This window comes from Punica granatum, chromosome 1, assembly GCF_007655135.1.
Source record: "Punica granatum isolate Tunisia-2019 chromosome 1, ASM765513v2, whole genome shotgun sequence".
Taxonomy (NCBI): domain Eukaryota; kingdom Viridiplantae; phylum Streptophyta; class Magnoliopsida; order Myrtales; family Lythraceae; genus Punica; species Punica granatum.
This window is the reverse complement of record NC_045127.1, coordinates 11,781,479-11,803,032: the sequence shown is the minus strand read 5'-3', so window position 1 is coordinate 11,803,032 and position 21,554 is coordinate 11,781,479. Positions and strand designations below refer to the sequence as shown.

The window sequence follows — 21,554 nt, the reverse complement described above, 5'->3', positions numbered from 1 at the left end:
ATCAGATTTCCGATGTGAAATTAACATACAATTACTCTTAACAACACTAATTCAAATAAAGAAGGAAATTAAGAACCGTTCCCTCTCCACCAATCCTATCTAAACGATTGAAATAGTCGGCAATGGAAAACAACAGTTTATGTCGAAATTGTATCCTGATTGTGCCAACTTCAGCGTAATAACAATCGCCCATGATTTTGATGAAAGTTATATAGGGCATGCCATCTAGTGCGGTTCGACTGAAAATATTTGGTACAAAATACCCTCACTGTATTAATGTTTGCTTTCGTACAAAATTACTCAAGATAGTATTGCTGGTGTAACTTTCTCCATGTTTCGATGCGTGCATGAAAAAAATTATGTGCATGAATGATCGATGCGTAAAAACATTTTTAGGGTTGAACAAAAGCTTCATCGATAGCGGGCAAAAACAAAACCTTCCACCTTGGATGCATAAATCATATGCGGTGAGACTCATCGACTCAACTTGCAAAATCGTCCCCGATCGAGCCCAAAAGAGGTTAAGACGATGCAAAAATTATAACAGTAGAAATTTCTGTCAGTCTTCCTGGCTATAATAATAGATTGTGCCATTATTCCGGTGCACTTTTTTTTTTCTTCTGCATAATAGCCTAAAAGTGCACAAAGTTTCAAGATTTTTTCAAATCTACTGGTTTTTTTAATTTTGACCTGAAAATGCACAACGTTTTACTCCATTATCACATCTACCAAATCGTCAATAACTCCGTTAAAGGTGCTAACGTGGCAGATAACGGTGTCTACTAGGGGAGCAAAGTCCCACGTGGCCGATTTCCTATGTCAAAAATAGCCTATAAATTCACAAAGTTTCATTTTTGTTTCAAATCTACCAATTTTTTTTTGAATTTTGACATGAAAATTCACAAAATTTCATTCTGTTACCATATCTACCAAATCGTTAATTGCTCCATTAAATAAGCATACATGGCTTCTCTCCTGGACGAAAAATAAACAATAAAAAATAATAAAAGAAAAGAAAACCAGAGAAAAGGAGAAGAGGAAAGCAGCGGCGGTTGTGATATGCTGCCTTCTCTAGTCACCCATCCATGTTACATCACCTCACCATCGACTTTCTCTACTCCAAGGAAGGAGAAGAGGAATGCAGCGACAGCTTGAGCTCCACCTCTGCCCAACGGTGCATGCGGTTCCTAATCTTCGATGTTGCCTCCTTCTCTCCCTTTTCAGCTCGTAACCGAGCCCAACTTCACCGACTTGAGATAAGTTTCCCTCTCTCTTTTCTCGTTATCTCTCTCTCGACCTCACTGCCCAGTCTCTCCCTCTCTCTTAACCTCAATACTTGTATCTCTATCTTCACCTGAAACGGTGAAACCTTGTCGATCAATATAACAACTATGATGCCCAAAACAGAAAAAGAAATAAAAAACTGTCGAGAAAATAGAAATGCTTTAGAATATGATAAGTACATATGAAAGAAGTATTATTAACCAATATGGGTTGGTTCAAGCAGTTTGGTACCTTTTTCACTTAAATAAAATCTATAGTTCGAATTTGGTGAATAAAAAAAAATTCAAGCCTGGAGAGTTTTACCCCTAAGTGGGTTGACCCGCTCGACTCAATTAGTAGGGGTCCAATTGAACTTCCGAATATCAAAGTTCACGCAGAAAAAGAAAAAGAAAAAGAAAGAAGTATTAGCATAAAAGATTTCCCCTTTAATATGTTTGGAGGAGTAAGGACTGTGAAGATGACAAAACCAATATGAACTTGCAGAAAAAAAAAGAATAATAAATTCAATTAAAGATCTCGTCTAAAAATCTTCTCTACTTGTCAGTGCCAACAAAATTCATCGGATAGGAACAAGAAAAACTAGCCAAACTTCAGGAAGAAGTTGATGTTGAGGTAATCGAAGCATGAATTGGCTATCAGAATAGGCAGCAGAGCACTGTTGTCGCTGCCTTCCTCTTCTCCTTTCTCCTTTCTTCTTCTCATTTCCTCAAGTTTTCCTTTCCTTTTTTTCTTTTTTTATTTTGTTTATTTTTCATCTAGGAGAGAGGCCACATATGCATATTTGATGGAGCAATTAATGATTTGGTAGATGTGGTAATATAATGAAACTTTATGGATTTTCTCATCAAAATTCAAAAAGATAATAAATTTGAAACAAATATGAAACTTTGTGAACTTCTAGACTATTTTTGTCCTAGAGATCGGCCACATAAGACTCCGTCGCCACATGCAGGGACAGAGCCATAATTTTTTGCCGGGGGGACAAGGCAATATACAAAGCTATATCAACGTAACATATGATGATACTCAGCCAATTAATTCCGTTGTACTTTTCCTTATAGTGGATTGAATTTAATAGTTGTGTTTTGGCATTCTTTATATTGCGTAGTATTTGATTTTCAAATATTTATGAACAACCAAAAGCATATTTAAGTTACAAAAACCAACGATGGTTGATATAAGTGGTTCGACGCTTATTCGGTTTAAGTAAGGTCTTGAATTCGAGTCTTGTAAATGAAGAAATCCAAGATTAAGATATTTTTATCTCTAAGTAGGCCGGCCGGCCAATTCAAGTTGGATTAGTCGGGACCAGTTGAACTTCTGAATATCAGTATACACACTGAAAAAGATATTTAAGTTACAAAAATTTTCTTTATTGTACTAAATTTAACTTTTGAATAGTTCAGTTAATTCTTTTTTGGGTTATAATTTTTGGATAAGATATTCTATTATAGATATTGACAATGTTCTATTATTAGCGACTAAAATTTCCGAAAGATTAAGTTAAATTACAAATTTTTTCTTGTCAATTAAAATAAGGCAACTCAATTGAGTAGGTGCAAGTTAGAAATTTAACTTTTGTTGGGATGTATAAAAAAATATAGGGGCAAAACAAAATCTTTCAGAGGGGGCATTTCATACTCTACAGAGATAGAATTTAAGTTTGATAAATTTTACATTTAAACTGATAACATTCAGGGGGGGCACTAGCCCCCTCGCAACACGTAGCTCCGTCCCCGACCACGTCTACCCCGTTATCTATCACATCAATACATTTAACGGAGTTATTGGCGATTTGATAAATGTGATAACGGAATAAAACGTTATGCATTTTCATGTCAAAATTCAAAAAATTGATAAATTTGATGAATCTTTGTATATTTTTAGGCTTTTTTTTCCTTTTTTTAAAAAATTTTGTTAAATTTGGATTGAAATTATTTATTATTTGATAGACGAGGCCTAGGAGAGAGAGAAATGGAGCTTTCCTCGCACTACCTGCTTTCAGACTGATATGTCAAAATTGGGCAGAAAACAAAATTTCGCCACCCAATAAGGAACTCGACCCTCCCCTCCCCACTCCCTCTCCTCTTTGAATTGTTTGGACAAATCTCTATTCAAAATTATCACACGACCCCAACACGAAAACCCCTAAAATAATAGCAAATTTGGCAATTCACCCGGAAGTTCGGTCCAAAACCAATTCGCTCCCTAAAGTCACTAACTCACTACACTGCACGCAACAAGGGGATGTATGGAATACCACTTGTGCAAATTTGATGGATTAGGGCTTCCTCGGCTAGCAGTCGGTGTATGTGGTCTTCAATGCAATAGCATTTCGTTGCCCTGAAAATACGGGAAGAAGTCAATCGAGGGTTACGACCCGTTTTGATCCTCCGATGCCTAAGTGACATCGACTCGAGAGTAGATGAGTTTGTAAAGGATTTTTGGGAAATGGAACTAATGTATTTGAGTCAAAATCTCAACCTCTATTTATAGGGATTTTCCATACGCGTGAAAAAAATATTCTATATTTGTAAAAATCGATCTGAATCGGACAACATTGTTCTTCCTCATTCGTGGACTTCTGAGATTGAGATTTTTGCTCGTGATTGCCGGTTGCCAGTTGGCTGATCATGAAGTTCACTCAGTTATACTATTTTTCTCTAGTTAGTTTTACCCGTATGAATTCAATTGTTTGGTGAAAAATTTTGCTTCGCTCATATTCTTGTATATTTTCTTATCGGTGTCCAAATGAGAAATTCATGTGGCTCAAACATAATTCATCAAGACAGATTTTTAATGGTCGAAATAGAAATTATCGTGGATTAATTCTACAACGCGTCACAATGATTTGGGAACATTTCTTTACTAATATAAGAAGACAACTTTTATTTTTACACTCGAGATCCGTTTCGTGAAATTTGTTGTACAAGAGATTGCCACAGCTAGAGAATACTAGGTTCGTGGCGCTACGGAACTTCAAGATCATTCCAGCATTACGACGCGAATTCAGTGGCACCAAACCGTCTAACCCTTTAAACGTCAGGGTGCAAAATGAGATTTTCCTAAGTTAATGTACTATAAAAACAATAAAAACGAAATATGTTTTTTTTTTCTTGAAAAAAAAAAAGCTCATACAGCTCTCACTCCGCTGTACATGTCACTCGCCCATCACCTTCCTCTTCCGCCTCCCCTAACTACGCGTTTACGGCTCCTCTTCTCCTTCTCCATGCTCTCTCTCTCACTCTCTCTACAAAACCCATAAGCTCTCTCATTCTCTCTCCCATTGCCTCTCTCTCTCTCTTCCTCTGTCTGTATCTGAAAGCTCAGAGCTTCAATCGTAAGACGACCAGACAGCAGCAATGTCAGTCCCCACCGCCCTCTATCGCCTGATCCTCTTCTTCGCAGTCGCCTGGACACCCTTCACGGCTGCGCAGACACCGGCGCCGCCACCGGCATCGGACGCCTGCAACGGGATCTTCCTCTCCTACTCGTACACCGGCGGAGCCCAGATCCCGCCCACCGACCCGGTCAACCAGGCCTACCGGTTCGAGTCCACCCTCACCATCCTCAACAATGCGGCTGAGGAGCTCAAGTCGTGGCAGGTCTTCGTGGGGTTCCAGCACGACGAGCTCCTCGTCTCTGCCTCCGGCGCTGTCCTCTCCGACGGCTCCAGCCTGCCCGCTGCGGTCGGGAATGGGACAGTCTTTGCGGGGTACCCGTCCTCCGATCTGAAGTCCGCGATTGAAACTGCAGGGGACGCGACGCAGATGCAGGTCCAGGTCAAGCTCGTCGGGACACAGTTTGGGGTGAAGTCCCCGAGCGTTCCAATGCCGTCGAACATCTCTCTCGCCAATGACGGGTACATCTGCCCCAAGCCCGCAATGCAGGGTGAGTGTTGTGCTTTCCAATTCGTGATCTTTGGTTAAAGTTCTGATCTTGATGTTGATATTGTGATTCTGTTGGGATTTACTTTGTGGGTTTATTTATGTATTGTGGATCGTTAGTTTTTGGTTTGATGTTTTGCGAATTTGTTTCTTAGCCATTGTCTGTCTCCGTGATTGTATTGAAAAGATACTGCCCTCAGATTTCAGTTGCTTGGATCACGGTCCCATAAATTCAGTAAATTTAGGATGATTATTGTGGGAATATGTAAAATAAAAAATCAACTGATTGAACCAATGTGGGTTGGTTCAAGCGATTCGAAGTTTGTTGTCTCGAGTTCAAGTCATTGTAAATGCAGAAAATCCACGCTGGCAAAGCTGGACCAACCTGGCTCGACTGAATTAGTCCGGACTCAATTGGACTTTCGGATACCAGAGTTCACACTGAAAAAGATCAACTCATTGAAAATGGTCATTGCTTTTTTTTTTTTGGGCAAATACGGCATTGGAATGGAATTCAGCTGTTTCTATTAAGGTTTTTCAATCATCACTATACCGGCTTTTATCTTTCCCACAATTCTCAAAGGGCGATGTTTTCGTTAAGGGATGGAAATTTTTTTGACTGTGCATGTGTTAGAGCTCGGTAAAGAGCTTTCAGCTGCGAGTTTAGAAATGTGAAGGTGAAGGGATACAAGCATACGATTGCAGCATAGATACAATGAAAAGTTGTGGTAAAGATTACTGTTGAGGGTTAAATTGTCAAATGTCGGATTGGTGAATGTTCTAAAAGGGAATACATTTGCGAAGGAGCTTGAGGCATTTGTACTTCACTAGTATTGTCTAGTCTAGTCTCTTCAATCTCTCTTCCTCTGTTCTTATTAGATGTTCAAGTCGATTTATAACTTGCCCTGCTTATTGGAATTATCTATGTATGCAAATGCAAAAAAATTTCTGGACTCCTGATATCTTCTTTTTGGCAGGAACGAGTGAGATGCAAGTTTGCTGCACCAAGGATGAGAAATTCAAGACGAACATCACAGTCGAAGACGAGTTCCTCCCCCGTCAGAGTGGCGACCTCACGATCATGTACGACGTGACTAAGACCTACAGTTCGTACTACTGGGCCCAGGTCACTATCGAGAACCACAACTCACTTGGCCGCCTCGACAACTGGAAATTAAGCTGGGACTGGATGAAGGATGAGTTCATCTACACGATGAAGGGAGCCTACCCGAGCGTGGTGGACTCGAGTGACTGCATATTCGGGTCTCAGGGGACTTACTATCAGGACATGGACTTCTCAAACGTGTTGAACTGTGAGAGGAGACCGACGATCATTGACCTTCCACTGACGAAGGCCAATGACACAACCCTCGGGAAGGTTGATTACTGTTGCCGGAATGGCACCATCTTGCCGCCAAACATGGACCACAGCCAGTCAAAGTCGGCTTTTCAGATGCAAGTCTTCAAGATGCCACCAAATTTGAACCGATCGGAGCTCTCTCCACCCCAAAATTGGCAGATTAATGGGACCCTGAACCCAGACTATAAGTGTGGGCCACCAGTCCGGGTGAGCCCAAGCCAGTTCCTAGACCCATCCGGGTTGCCCAATACCACTGCTATTGCAAGCTGGCAAGTTGTGTGCAACATTACCCAAGCCAAGGGCTCAAGCCCCAAATGCTGTGTCTCATTCTCCGCATACTATAATGAGTCCGTGGTCCCTTGTAGGACTTGTGCTTGCGGGTGCTCTAGCACGAGGAGTCAGACATGTAGTGCCACGGCTCCAGCAGTCCTCCTTCCCCCAGAGGCCCTGCTCATCCCCTTTGAGAATCGGACAAGCCTGGCTCTCGCCTGGGCCACACTTAAGCACCGGTCCGTCCCAAACCCTCTGCCCTGTCCTGACAACTGCGGGGTCAGCATAAACTGGCACCTGTACACAGACTACACCAAGGGGTGGAGTGCAAGGATCACAGTCTTCAACTGGGATGATACATCCTTTGCCGACTGGTTTGCAGCAGTCGAGATGGCCCAGGCTGCCCCCGGATTCCAAACCATGTATTCATTCAACGGGACCCTACTGGAGGGCAGAAACAACACGATCTTCATGGAGGGACTCCCGGGGCTCAACTACCTTGTTGCAGAGACTGACGGGGAAAACCCGACGAAAGACCCCAGGGTGCCAGGGAAACAACAGTCTGTCATATCATTCACGAAGAAGAACACTCCCGGGATCAATATTGCTGCCGGGGATGGATTCCCGACCAAGGTGTTCTTCAATGGGGAGGAGTGTGCACTGCCTACAGTTTACCCGACTAGCCATGCCAGCAAGAAACACGGCCCGGGCCTAATGCTTTCCATTCTATTAGCCAGTTTGGTGCTCATTTGGATGCAGAGATAGTCCCAGATGCAGTCCTGGCGTAATTTTTTTCATTCTTTTAAGTGATATAGCGATGATATGCTTTGCTCGAGCTATTTGCTTTAGTGCTATCTCATCTTTTAGAACGAGAACAGCTGCGAGAGGGTGCAGTCAACATACTAGTATAGGTTGCTGTCAGATTCTTGATTGTATGGGTTGGGCACATTATATAGTTTGTATCTTACATGTACGCATGACATTTTGTGTAGAGGCTCTCTCTCATTCTGTACACTTGATTCGGTTCTCCATTAGTTTCTTTCCAAATGTAACGTTCTTGTTTCTTTTGATTATGGTTTGATTGTTAATCCACGTTCACAAGACATCTTTGACCAACCACAAAATCATTTTCCCATTGTTATCCATTTTAGGACGAAATCATTTGACTCAATTCATAGTTATCGGTTCCTGAGGTGTTGCTGACAAGAAATGTTTGTTGCAGACAATAATAGATGATGTCCACAAAACTCTGTTTGGATTGTTGATGTGATTTTAAAATTTTGATTTTAACTCAATTCTAAATTTTTAAAATTTCAAAACGACTCACTTTTTAAAATTTCTCAATTTTGCCCCACCCTTTCTCTCCCTCCAGAACACTATTCATCATCTTCCTCCTCAAGCCACACTGTTCATCGTCCCTTCCCGATCTCGATCGAACGACTTGAAGATCCGCCTCAGCTGCTCCTCCGAGTAGGGAGACTTGTAGGGGCTAGGGAGGACTGAGGGTGCCACGAGGGCCACGAACTCGGAGAACTCCACGAGCCGTTGTTGGTTTTAGGGTTTCTGGGTGAATGCCTCGAGCTGCTCGGGGCTGGGCTTGAGCCCGACCGACCGGAGGAGCGAGCCGAGCTCAAGCTGGGTGAGACTGCCGTCTCCGTTCTTGTCGAAGGAGCGAAAGATCTCGCGGAGCTCCGCGATCTGGTCCTCGTCTAGCTTCACCGATCCTCAACTGTTGGATCTGGTCCTCCGCAACCGGAAAGTGAGATAGACAGATAACAGAAGAATATTACCTCGAATGATCAACCTCGGGGCTCAACTGCTAAAATTTGGAACAGGGCCGCCATGGGAGGTCTCTTCTCCTCCGTTCAGAGCGGAAGATCTCGAGGGAGGAAGGACATGGAAAGAGCAAGAGAGAGAGAGAGTTCAGTGTGGAGAGAGAGAGAGAGCTTGGGGCATTTTTAAAAAAATTTAAAATTTATGAGTTATATTTTAATTTTTAAAAATTTAAAATCAAACGAAATCATAATTTAACTCTAAAACCAAACGCCCTTTGAGTCTTTCCACTTGAAAATTTCGATGGCCCCACAACGTGAAACAAGGAGTTAACGATCGAAACAGAAGGCGAAGGTAAAACAGATGACATTAAGAAACCTCAAAGCAACGATAAACATTCAACAAAGAATATTCATATATCAAAATATCAAAACCAAGTTCATGTCCAAAGAGCGCTTAAATAGAGTGATTATGTACACAAGTAGGAAACTACAACCTCAAAAGAAAGTGGAAAAGAAACAAAGGGGAACCGAGGATTGAGAATCACGAAAAATCTAATGCATCCAATGGGCATTATTAGTGTTAAAAGAGCCTCGACTTGACTAAGCAGAAGAGCCTAGAAAACCGACCAACGAACCAACAAACTGGAACAAGCAACCCTACATTAGTTCTTTCCTTCCTTGCTAGAGAGAGTATCTTCTATTGGAAACAGCAGTCGATCAACACGGAAATAAGACTGAAGAAAAACCTAAAGCATGCATGCCTTTGCATATCATGCAGCAATACCTCCCCTGATCGATCCATAAAATATCATCAATCTTCAATGGAACCGCTTGGGCTAGACGGTTCATGAATTCGGTGGTCATGAAGGACTGATCCAGACCAGCATATAATAGAAGCATGGCACCCACAATGACCCGAATCAAGAATTGGGTTTTTGAAATTTCTCTGAAGAGGAGAACATCGTCCATGAATCGTGCCTATGTACATCATCGGGTAATGCAAACAGTGATGCAGTTGGGAAGAGCGTGGAAGCTTGCTAGACAGGAATGTTGTCTATGTTATAGCCATCAAAGTCGAAATCAGGATTTCCAGGACCAATGCCTTCTTGCTGAAACAAGAAAAAAGAAAAAGAGAGTTTCCTTAACATGGGCTTCTCTCTTCTAATAAGACCATCATAACAAGCAAGCATAGAACCCCAAGAATAAATACACACTACGAGATTGGCCACGTGTTTCAAAGAGCACTGTGGAGTGGAAACATGAAATGAGTGTGTCAATGGGCATGGGACTGAGGAGCGGAAACATGAAAGAGTAGGACTGAGGAGTCGAAACATGAAATGGGTTATTGACGGGCATGGGACTTTTCCAGGCAGTTTTCCATCCTCGACCACAACAAAAACAAAAATTTCGTGATAGGTTTTTCAGAAAACAATAATCTCTGGGTTAGGTCCACAGGCTTCGTTTCCTTGTAAAATAGGAAAAATAAAATGATGCCATCAATTGATAAGGAATATAAGGTCGCAAAATTTCTGACCTGCTTGAGAAGCGCGCTCATGAGATCCTCCTGACCAAAATGCTCGGGATATAGTGTACTCGGACAGCCTGCATCCACAACATTCTCGGACTTTATTCTCACTGAACTATTGACAATGCTGCCAAGGTTCTGATTATGAGTTCCTTCCACCGGAAAACTTGGTTTGCTCCCTCCACTGGATGAATTCCTCAAAGGCCCACTCCTTGAAATTCCTTGCTGAACATACAATGAAGAAGAGGCACTCTCAAGGCTTCCCGGTAAAGAACTTGCACTCTGTGGAGAGTCAAAATTCAAACCCACGTTCTGCAGCTCCCAATCGTGTGAACGAAGCTGTTGCAGGTCGTTGAGCACATAATAGCCTGGGATAAACCCTCCAGCTGTCGACCCTTTGATTTCTGAATTTACAGTTATATCCTGCGGGAACTGGCCCTTGTGTGTCAAGCTTTGAATCCCTGGAGGGCTCCCAAGTGGAGGGAAACTATTAGTGCCTGGTAATTCCGTCCCATGATTCAAAGGAAAAGTCAGAGCAGCTGATGAAGTTGTCTGCGGGACGGGATTTGTGTAACCTCCAGCCCCTCTCCCATTCTCAGCATGTCCGTTTCTTGGCAAGAGCCCGCCTGGAAGCCCATTTGATGTAACGGGCTGGCCCACATTGGGAGGAAGCCGGGCTGTTCCTCTGTGCATCAGTATGGAGTTGCCCTGGGATACTGGGACCTGCATGTTACTTATGTTCTCCAAAGACTGGTGGAGATTCGCGAGCTGCTTTGGCTCCATAGTAGTCGGGATTCCATGAAGCAAGTTCAGCTGCTTGTTGTTCCCGAGGTTGGGTTGCTGCTGCTGCTGCTGACCCTGACCTTCTCCAAACTTAAATTTCGAGTTGTCAAAGCTGAAAAGATTCCTCTGGTCGATCATTGGTATAGACAGGCCAGATTTAGGAGAAGGCCGAGCAAAGCCCACCGCCTGGAGTGTGGCAAGGCTCTGGGGAGGAAGTTGGCCTGTGACAGCTAGGGTTTGGAGATCGAGCCCGGTAAGGGATGAGATTGGGCTGAAAGTTGCATCCTGGGTCCCCATGAAGGAATTGCTAACTCCACCCTGATGTTGTGACACCCCACTTAGTCTTCTAAGGTAGAGTCGGTATTTCTGTGCCGCAAAATTCCATGATTATTTTCATTTTATGAGCGAAAGAAAAATAGAGATTTTGGAAAGTATATACAATGCTCAGTGGTGGGTCTAATTAATTCGTACCTGTAGGTGGCTAGCAACGTTTTCCCTAGTCAGGCCAGGAACATTCATCAACTCGAGAATTTTCTTCGGAACAGCCTCTGCATAGATATGCAATTATCTCAAAAATTCTATATCTAGACATAACATGTTTTGGAAGAGAAACTTCATGTTAAGCTGCTCAATAAAAAGTTCTGAATTTTTGTTACTGATAGAGGGTCTAAAGTGTACCATTAGTTGAATCCAAGAGAAAACATGTCCTCTCCCGACTACAGGCTATGGTCCTTTTGGTTTTAGGAAGATTATTTTATTTCCTTTTTTTTCTTAAAATGAAGAAAATAGGAATTAGAAACTAATCAAAAAAAAGCGTCGCAGGGCAATTTTCACAACTTGATTAGATGGTCATTCAACACATTATTTTCTTCATTCTCTTCGTTTTTCAATAAAACAAAAAAGCAAGTCGGAAATTCTTCCGAAACTTCCTGGAATGAAATATGCCCCAATTAAATCACCAGCAAAAAATTTTATGCATGCTATAGTCTTAGCATCGAGATCTTACTGTCTATCCCAAGTTGATTCACAGCAGCCACGAACTGCTGGTGGAGCTCCACTGACCATACCACGCGGGGCTTCTTCAGGGTGGAGGTGTCGTCCCTCTCCTCGAGCTCGTCCTCCTCATCCTTCCTCCTCTTTGAGCTCTTCCAGTTCCCACCCTCGTTTGCTGAGGAAGAGTAGTCCGCATCCTCAGACTGCTTGTGGGCCCGGTCCACACCATCTTCGATGCTCGTGGACTGCTCCAGCTCCTTCCACTCGTTCTTTCTTTTCCGAACCACGTGTTGCCATATGTTCTTTAGCTCCTCAATCCTTATTGGCTTGATGAGGTAATCACAGGCTCCATGGGTGACACCCTTCATCACTACTTGTTTCCCGTCATCCGCTGACATCACTGCTCAATCCCAAGAATCCGTATAAGCGCAGAATAGATTTAACTTCCACTTGCAACGAGGATTTGAATTCTCTGCTATTAATTCTGAATCTAACCAACAAATTTTCTTTTTCCTTCCAACAAAAAAGGTTCCATTGAGAAAATTATAATTCGTGGCAACTGTCGGGAAAATATCAAAACCGCAGGATCAGATCTAGATTCAATCTATCCATTTTACAATATCTTCTTGTCCATGTTGAACAGCAGATATCCAAATCCATTCCATGACCGAAAAACAAGGAAACTAAATCTGTCATAAAAATAATAATGTCACTAATGATGTCGAGTCGTCGTTATTGATCTTTTGAGCAAATAAACTTCCCCAAATTCTAGCTCTCTAAACATTCTTCCGGAGTTCATGAAAGTAAGGTAAATAACTTCATTTGAAGAATCTAAACCAGCCATGAGGGGGAAAAGAAGAGCTCTGAAGAGATTGGAGCGAGAGAGAGAGAGAGAGAGAGCATACTTATGACTGGAAGATCCATCTCAAGCCCGATGCGCTCAAGGAGCTTGAACCCGTCCATGTCAGGCATGTGAACGTCGCTGATCACGATATCAAACCCGTTCCTGTGCGCCTGCAGCAACGCCAATGCCTTCTCTGCTCGATTGCACGTTGTAACTGAAAACCGAATCATTTTTAACTTCTATTAACACAGAAGCACTCAGAGAACTCCGAAATCCCCAAAATTATCCAAAAATGGAAGCTTTATCCTTGCCCCGAACCGACAAACTTGTAATAATCATAGGCAAAAATGACGCATCCCAACTTATCTAAGGTGAAATCCTCAAACTTTTAATGAGAACATCACCAGGAACAGTTTCTCCCACTAAATTTACACTAAATTCACATAAATTAAGGAAGAACTCCTCACGTTTAACCTCATTAACTCTCGAATTCAAGAATTTTTCTTAGGTTCGAGTCGAAATTCCTCCCTGTCCCTGGTCACTACACTGGTTCAAAGGACAGATTAAGACAAAACAATTTCAAAGGAGCACGAAGATTGATCAGAGAGATCAGATCCAAGAGCTCCTATTAACGCAGAGCCAAAGCTCAAGTACCTTCATAATTGCAGGTCTTGAGCATCTTCTCGACTATCTTAAGACACGTGGGATCATCGTCCACCACGAGTACGCGGAGGCCTGCCGGGAACTGCTCGGAGACCGACTCGCCGGACTTCCAGGTCGACGTCGACATGGTTCCCTTGCCGTTGCTCAGATTTATCTCCCAAGGAAGAAGACCCTCACAAAATCTTCACGCCAAGAACAGGCCTCAATCACAAAGCTCTAACATGGAACCAACCAACAAAGACCCGAGATTTTCTTCACCAGAAGGCTCTGATTCTCGGGAAGTCAAACAAACATGGGATCAAGAAGAACGGCAACCACTTCATAGACCACGACTCCCATAAGAAAGATAATAGAAAAAGTCGAGATTTTTTCGGGCTGCAGGAATCGACTGGACAAGGAATCGAGAAGACTGATGCCCAGTTCACAAATCAGAAGATCCAGAAGGAAGAAGCAAGAAATTTGAGATTTTGACAGGAGGGGTTGGGATTCAATTCATAAAAGGAGCTGAAGAAGACCCACAGATGAAAAGGAAAGAGAAGAGAGAGAGAGTTGAGCAGCCACAGTTATGGTGATTGGAGCTGAGGACTCGACTCAAGAAGATCGAGACCCAGTTCAGAATTCGAAAGAAGCCACTTGAAGTACGCAAACAACTTGGGGGGAGGGGAATTTGGGAGATTGGGAGGAAGGAAGGATGGAAGCAGAAAGAAGAGGAGGAAGAAGAGAAGAACATGGAGGAGGAAAAAAAATAATTTTTTTAATAAATATATATATATATATATTTTTTTTTGGGTTTTGTGTGTGTGGGGGGGAGAGAGAGAGAGAGAGTAATGCGTAGGAGGAATAGTAGAGATGAAAGAAGAATGGATTGTTTGTCCAAGTTCCATTTCTCTTTGATTTTCGGTCATATTTTAATTTTTTTTTTTTTTTGCTTTTTGGGCTTTTTTTTTTTTAATATTCAAAAGTGGGTCACTCTTGGGAGAGTGGATCCAGCTCATATGTAAGATCAAATCTACCACACAACATAAGTCCAACCTTAAACTTACAGCTTCCAATTTCACTGTTACTGTCTCAGACACAACCCCAAAAGTGAAAAAAGGATTTAAAAAAAAAAGAGGTAAAAAGAAAATCAATTGCTACAATAATATTTGGCTTTTTCTGAGAAATTTAGGATCTTTTAAATTGGCTGTCATACCAAATCCGGCTGTCATTAAGATCTGCTTGGAAACCTTTGTCTCTGTCCCCAAATGTTATCTCCCAAGTCACAGGTAAATTTCTGGGTTGCTCGCAAAATTTGGAAAGTATATTTAATTTCGATTAATTGGATTTGGATATTCCTTAAATTTCCATAAGGGAATTTTTAATTTGTCTTTTATTTCTTTATGAAAAGTAAATGGCCATAAATTAATGTGTCATGCCTATTCTAAGTTTGTTCCCCCATTCGAGAGGTCGATTAGGTGCCAACCATTCATTCATATATTAATTGACTACTACCGTATTGAAATTAAAATTCCCATATTTTGGCAGATGATTCATAAAATCAAGTAAAAAAATCTTGTTGAAAACATTAAAAGCAATATTGAAACCGTAAAGCAATATGGCAAAAAAAAAAACAAATCGTACTGTACGAATAAGGAGGGAGATCAAAAGAGCACGGATATGCACATACGTGTACTAGACCGATCTAACAGTTTTTTCTTTTATCGAATGTTAAAATATTATTATAAGATTATCCCATACATTTTATTGATAGTTCGAGCAACTATTATTTTGTTGTAAATAATTTAAAGAGATGAAAAAGGAAAATGATATATACAATATAAAAATTAAAAAATGGCGGAAATGGACAAGCTGGGGACAACGTTCTTCAATTCAGCTCAGCCCACAACCCTATCATTCCAGCAATGAATGCTACAACAAATTGTAAAATTATTTAAAGTACTTTCCCGTTTTGATTTTCCTGACTTGATATCCGACTTAGAGCATCCGACTGATCTTCAATCAAGATGTATAAAGTTCTTCTAGTATGGTGTAAATATGACATGTTCAGAGGATATATTTGCTTGTGCAGACTCACTCGAGTCGATCCAATTGATAAACTCCCCGAAGCAATACTAGGATGATTCTCAAGAGGCGTACAGTCCGTTATGTTACATGCACCGGGGGCAGATCTGCTCTTGGAAACTAATCAAGACATAACTCTGGTCACGTTCTCTTTTCAAAGTCAAAAACCCTAAACCTGTGCACATGAGTTGTTTGGGACCCCACACGCTGTGCTCTTGGCACCATTTATATATGTACATGTTGTGCAGCTACAGGAGCCCCATAAGAGGCAAATGGATGTACCATTGCACAAAAGTACGTTTCTGGGTGGGTTCTTTGGATATCGGCAAGGCCATTATTTAATGAGGCTCACACCAACAACAATTTCGACTTGTGACCATTTCCATTTGCCCTTTCGGAGAAGTTGGAAACCATGTGGCTCAATGCAATCTTTGAACATTTAGATGCATATATAGTATGCCATAGTTGAGAGGGAAACTCCTATTAGGATGGAAAAATAGGTGAAGTGAGGGATGCCACGCTCCCATAAAGAGCAATGTCACATATTTAATTTGCTGGGGAGCTGTCCTCGTACATAGATACGTCCTTGCGCTTGAAAGATTTACGTGTCAGACCATCTTAATCTTATGATCTGTTGTGATTGATATATCACGAGATAACATATGTAGGCTTGTCCATGTTAATGGTGACCAATCACGTATGTTTGGAATATTCAATAATTCATTTAAATATCACACAAAGAAAAAATGGGGGGGAAAGAAACTCTTGTGATGAGATTTTCGCGGTCGATGAGAATTTACATGGATAAATGCAATCCACTAATTCTTTTACATATATTCTCAGGTTATATAAGAAAAAAGGATAGCATGAGTTGCATAATATACGTACGGTTTATATTACTGTAACTGTAAATTTTAATAGGTTTTTACAAAAATTGAGAGAAATGAAGGAAATCAAATACCCGTTTTCGTCCAAGAAAATAGAAACTCAAACCGTTTTTACACGTTCAAACCCGATTTACGGCTTTTTCAACTTTCGTGCCCGATAGAGTCGAAGATCACAAGGGAAAAAAAAAAGAAAAAAAAAAGGAAGGCATTGTAGAAAGAAGGCTCACTGATTCTCGTGACATAGGCAAAGTTCCCTTCACAACAACAAAGGGGGGAAAAACTGGGAGTGGGAAAAGATGGGCGTCCCCTTCAATATCTTTTTCATTCCTTGCTAAGCTATGCCCCTCATCTCTTCTTTTTAAGCTTCTCTCTTTTTTGGTTTTTAATTATAATTTCCAATTTCATATATTAATTATTATGAATTCCTTTTATCTATATAATTTAAATATTTTTGCTGGCTCTCTGACCAACCAGCTTTTTTTTTATTGTTATTTTTCTTTTGTTTTTCGATTATTTCCTCGGGCCTCGTCATCCGCCCACTTTTCAACCCCAGCTCGACACGTGTCATGGCAGCACTATGGCAGCAGAGGATAAGGTCTCTTTGGCTTCTGTTCTTTTGCTTGCATTTGCATTGCATGATGACTTCCCATCGCCAATTGTTTTTCTTTTTGGCTTTTCTCTCTGATTTATTATTTATTTCCAATTTATATTCCGGAAAAAGAAATGCTGCTAAGGACATAAATATGCACATAGTCCTTAGAAATATTGCAGGTTATGAAATGTGTAACTAAATTAAGTACCCTCTGTTAGCTGCTTTTGCTAATCTGTTGACATTTTGGAAGCTCAACTATGTGATCCGAATGTTTCGGACCTGATTAATCGGCTCCGTACGTGATTATGTTAATTGATCCATCGTGTTCTTGACTTTACCTCCAAACACTCTTCCCTCTTATCAAAAATAAAATATTTATTCCAAGATGACATTAGGGTTTCAAAGTATCCCGGAAATGAAATAATGTAAATTTGTAAGCTGAATTATTATTTAATGAATTTTAAAAGAGAGTATTTATGTTTTTTAGAAAACAAAATTATAGACTTATAAGGTACTCCGGCGAATCCCGATCAACTTTATTGTTCAACTATGTTCTTCCCTAAATTTGATACCGACGTTATTGATAAAAACCGTCTATATTTCTATAATACAGTCAGAATTTGAAATGAAGATAAAATAAAAATGAGGGAGTAAGCGGATGCATAGACTATGTCTTGGAAATTACAAAAACGTAAAACTAAAGTTATCATAGAGTACTGGCTCCTTGATCTCCCCCGAGCCCTAATTTCCACACCCGCAAAATGGAAGAACAAGCTATTCACCTTCCTTTTTGTCGTTGACTAAATATTTAACAAATATTACTCGTTCACTTTGAATGAGTAATAATCAATCAAAATACTTATAAATGAAAATCTATAAATTCATTATGGAATTAATTTTCTATTTTTTTAATATTTTAATTGAATATTACACGTTCAAATAGGTGACTAATATTCGCTCAATATTTACTCTTTTTGTTGCCCTGAGACAAGTTGAAACTGTGAGCTGAGGCAGTATATATATAGAAGCATGCATTTGACCATCTTAGAGCCACTCAGCTTTCCGTACAAGCAATTCAACAGTTCCCTCTTTTTGTTCTTCTTTATTCATAATTATTATATATTTTTTTCATATGCGCACAAGCACACACATATATATGTATGCACATATAGATATATTATACGATAAACATAAATTAATAAATTAAAAGAATAATTTTTTTGAAAAACAAAAGACTTTTGCTTTTGAAGTCCTGCTAGAAAAGCATCACCCTGAACCGTATATTCCCCCTCTGCCGGAAACCTTTTCTCTCTTACGATGAAGAATAACTATTATTTATTTTCTAATTGCCTTTTTTTTTTTGAGCTCTGAAACGGCAGCGTCTCCACGGCCCGGTAAAAACTGTCACCGGTTAGCTTTTTTGCTACTTTCCCAGGAGAAGAACAATTAGTTTAATCATAAAGCTTAATCATTTGATTAATTGGTTTGATAATTTGATTAATTAATTGATTTATAAGCTTAGCTTTTTATGGAGGGTCGAGATGCTTTTGAGGGGGGTGGAATATGCAAAAAATGGCTCCACGCGAGCATATTTATAGTATTTTATTTTCTCTACTTGCCCCCACACGGGGTCGGGGTGGCCCGGGTGGGTATCAGGCTATGGGAGCATTGCCACGCGTCGCCTCGTGAGATAGCTCGAGAAAAAAGCAGGCCCACTTCGCCCATGCGACCTTCCCGACCGTATGGTTTTTACATTTGCAAGACCATATTCGAGTTTAAGAAGTTGGATGTTGGAGTCTCCAAGAGTCGTTAGCTTATGACACGGATTGTGCATTAAAATCTCAATTCGTATGCGGGGCTCTTGGCGAGGTGGTTTTACAAGTACACAATACACTTCGGAGTAGACTAGCTAGGCTAAACTTATATGGATGCACGTGAAACACCAGTTAAAGTTTGGTATATTGTCGATAGTAAAAAATTTCATCCCGTATTATAAGAGGAAAGAGTGGATCAAGTAAGTTTATAACATGTGATTTTCATTTATGTCAGGCTTAAAAGTTCTTACTAAGTACGACATGAGGGTAAATTAGAAGTTTTGAAATGTTTAACTATGGCTAATAAAGTGATGATTTCCATTTTGGAGCAAAATGGTTTGCCCTTAATTTAGATTGGACTACCTGATCCACTAGGGTTCTTTATCCTTTTTTATAACTTTCATAAACACGGTGATAATGACAAGTATCACATTAAATATCCTTGCACGCTTCACTGTAGAAAAATGGATAAATCGTAATAATATATGTGTCTTACAAAAAAAAGTATACGGACGGCTCGACTTCAAAAGAGTTACACCTCGTTTAAGCTTATGACTCATGAGTGTCCACCGTACCCATTCTTGTCATAGTGAATTGGACTATTCGACCATGCAAGTTTGAAGCCTCAACAGCTTTTCAATTCTCTTTACTATCCTCCTTTTCTTTCGCCCCCTTTCAACCATTTCTAGATTGAGTTAATCTTGTTTATAATGTTCCATATTCTTGTAGATTGATAAATCGAGAAGTTTTTAACATAACGTCGGGAGTTGATCAATGTTTTCTTGATAGCTAATCATGGACAGCTAGCTCTATTACAGTTTTTCTTTCTTGAATAAACATAAAATATATTCATATATAAAGAATATTCTAAGCATTAAATAAGATAAACTAGTATTATATATCGATCAATAATCAATATACTAATTCATCACTAATATTCGATCCATACTTTTACTAAAAGTTTGCTCTAAAAATATTATTTTGTCAGATTCTAATTTCAAATGTTAGTGTTTTTTTAATGATTCATAAGCTTATAGAATTTGTGAGAAATTTTAATTTTTCAAATAACCTTAATTCCATTAAATTAGTGGCTCGTGACAATCTTTATCTTTTTTGAAAATTACATAAATAACAGTTAGTTGTTTCTTTTAGAGTCCTATCTTTGTTATCATAAAGTTACATGATTTTATTTAGATTTTTTAAATAAAAAAACTCGCTTTTAAGTCATTTAATTAATTAATCAATTAATTATCTTGTTGGTAATTTGAACAATTTTAATTTTAATTTTTCTATACATATGAAATTATGTAATTGTCATTTATATAGACCAACTCCTAACTTAAATACATATATATAATCTACATATTATATTCTATTTAGAAACCGATTTTTTCGTTTATTATTACTTCTTTTAAGATAAATTTAAAAATTATATCAGTCCGAGGAGTTTTCTCATATGTATTTTACTATAGATAGAGATAGATGGATATATGAATACTATAATTAAAATATATTTTATAATTAAATAAATAATCTCAAATTATATCATAACTTTGACCTTAATTGAAAAAAAATGTATGATGACTAAGACAATGAAAACATATATTTTGTGTATTTATTTTTCAAATTTAATAAGAATAAGAAAATTTTATGAAAATTAATCGTAAATAAAGCAAATTGATATTTCTAACCCTATTAAATATAGGCCTATTAATTGCTTGTAGGAGTCAATTTTGCTATATATATATATATGGATAAAGGCAGTAGGTAATTTTAATTTATCTATATCTATATATATTAAAAGTTGAAAAAATAAAATTGTTGGCCAACTTTTCTTTTCTAATATTGCACATAACAGAATCAATTAATCAATATAAATATATAGAAGTTGACAAGTGTGAGAGACGATAGCATCTTTGAGGTAAATCCTAAATTCATTATCAATCGAAATTTCGAGTCTTTCTCATTAATTATTCATCCTTCGTAATCCACGTCCATAATATACTCTTTGGGAGATACTCTTTGTTCCACTTCAAGAAACATCAGAGCGAATAAATTAATTAAAAACAATTCTAAAAGATAAGAACAAAATATACAAATAATTTCAAACATTTAAATGAATATTATTATCTTAATAAAATAGATGTAATTTACTAATTTTTATAATCTATTTAAATAGAAATATTCAAAATTTTCTCACGATGAGCACATCTTCGCGTCCCCTTTTGCTGAATTCCCGAATTTACACAACGCTTTGTCTTTCTAGACTCCTTGATTATGTTTCTTAAATTATTTAATTTATTATAAAATATCAAATAAAAAGACAAAATGCTATGCCCACACAACGTGTATTTCACATGACTAGTTATATATTAATTCAGAGTTATCCAATTAGGGATTTTTGAGTCATACATCCTATGGTTTTACCATTTTTTCTTAAATCTATTCGATACTTTAAAAATTACCCAAAATGCCTATGGTTTACATTTTGTTTCAAATTCATCACGGCATCAATTTGTCCGTTAATAAAACGTAAGTGGACTCTAAACCTATTCTATTATTTTAATTTTTTCTCAAATATATCTAGTTTTAATTTTTTTTCTTAAATCTATCCGGGACAAAGGGACACAATGACAATGATGGGCCCACTTATGTTCCACATCAGCAGCACCGTTAAATATTAACGGAAAAATTAACGTCATGATAAATTTTAAATCAAATGTAAACCATGGGTCTTTTTGAATAATTTTTAAACCATGAAATAGATTTAAGAAACGGGTGAAACCATGAGGTATCTAGTATAAAAATTCCAAATA

General features: G+C 39.0%; 2 protein-coding genes across 2 annotated transcripts; one reads left to right on the top strand and one right to left on the bottom strand.

Annotated features, from left to right (window-relative positions):
• Window positions 1-4,477: 4,477 nt before the first annotated feature.
• LOC116192691 (COBRA-like protein 7) lies at window positions 4,478-7,874 on the top strand. The gene is made up of 2 exons (XM_031521301.1): window positions 4,478-5,175; window positions 6,149-7,874. Exons 1-2 carry the CDS (start codon window positions 4,647-4,649, stop codon window positions 7,564-7,566), a joined length of 1,947 nt encoding a protein of 648 aa, XP_031377161.1. The 5' UTR covers window positions 4,478-4,646; the 3' UTR covers window positions 7,567-7,874.
• A 1,091-nt stretch (window positions 7,875-8,965) lies between these two features.
• LOC116192690 (two-component response regulator ARR1-like) lies at window positions 8,966-14,133 on the bottom strand. Its single transcript, XM_031521300.1, has 6 exons — window positions 13,376-14,133; window positions 12,783-12,935; window positions 11,891-12,277; window positions 11,356-11,432; window positions 10,111-11,250; window positions 8,966-9,685 (listed from the first exon to the last, which is right to left on the bottom strand). The coding sequence occupies exons 1-6, from the start codon at window positions 13,509-13,511 to the stop codon at window positions 9,614-9,616; spliced, it is 1,965 nt and encodes a 654-aa protein (XP_031377160.1). The 5' UTR covers window positions 13,512-14,133; the 3' UTR covers window positions 8,966-9,613.
• Between the last annotated feature and the right edge of the window lie 7,421 nt (window positions 14,134-21,554).

Excerpts from the sequence above, each read along its gene's own strand:
- LOC116192691 (XM_031521301.1), top strand. The coding sequence starts at position 4,647 with ATGTCAGTCCCCACCGCCCTCTATCGCCTGATCCTCTTCTTCGCAGTC. Across the intron at positions 5,176-6,148 it reads CCCCAAGCCCGCAATGCAGG|GAACGAGTGAGATGCAAGTT; the intron begins GTGAGTGTTGTG and ends TCTTTTTGGCAG.
- LOC116192690 (XM_031521300.1), bottom strand. The coding sequence starts at position 13,511 with ATGTCGACGTCGACCTGGAAGTCCGGCGAGTCGGTCTCCGAGCAGTTC. Across the intron at positions 11,251-11,355 it reads ACGTTGCTAGCCACCTACAG|AAATACCGACTCTACCTTAG; the intron begins GTACGAATTAAT and ends TTTGCGGCACAG. Across the intron at positions 9,686-10,110 it reads TGAGCGCGCTTCTCAAGCAG|CAAGAAGGCATTGGTCCTGG; the intron begins GTCAGAAATTTT and ends TTCTTGTTTCAG.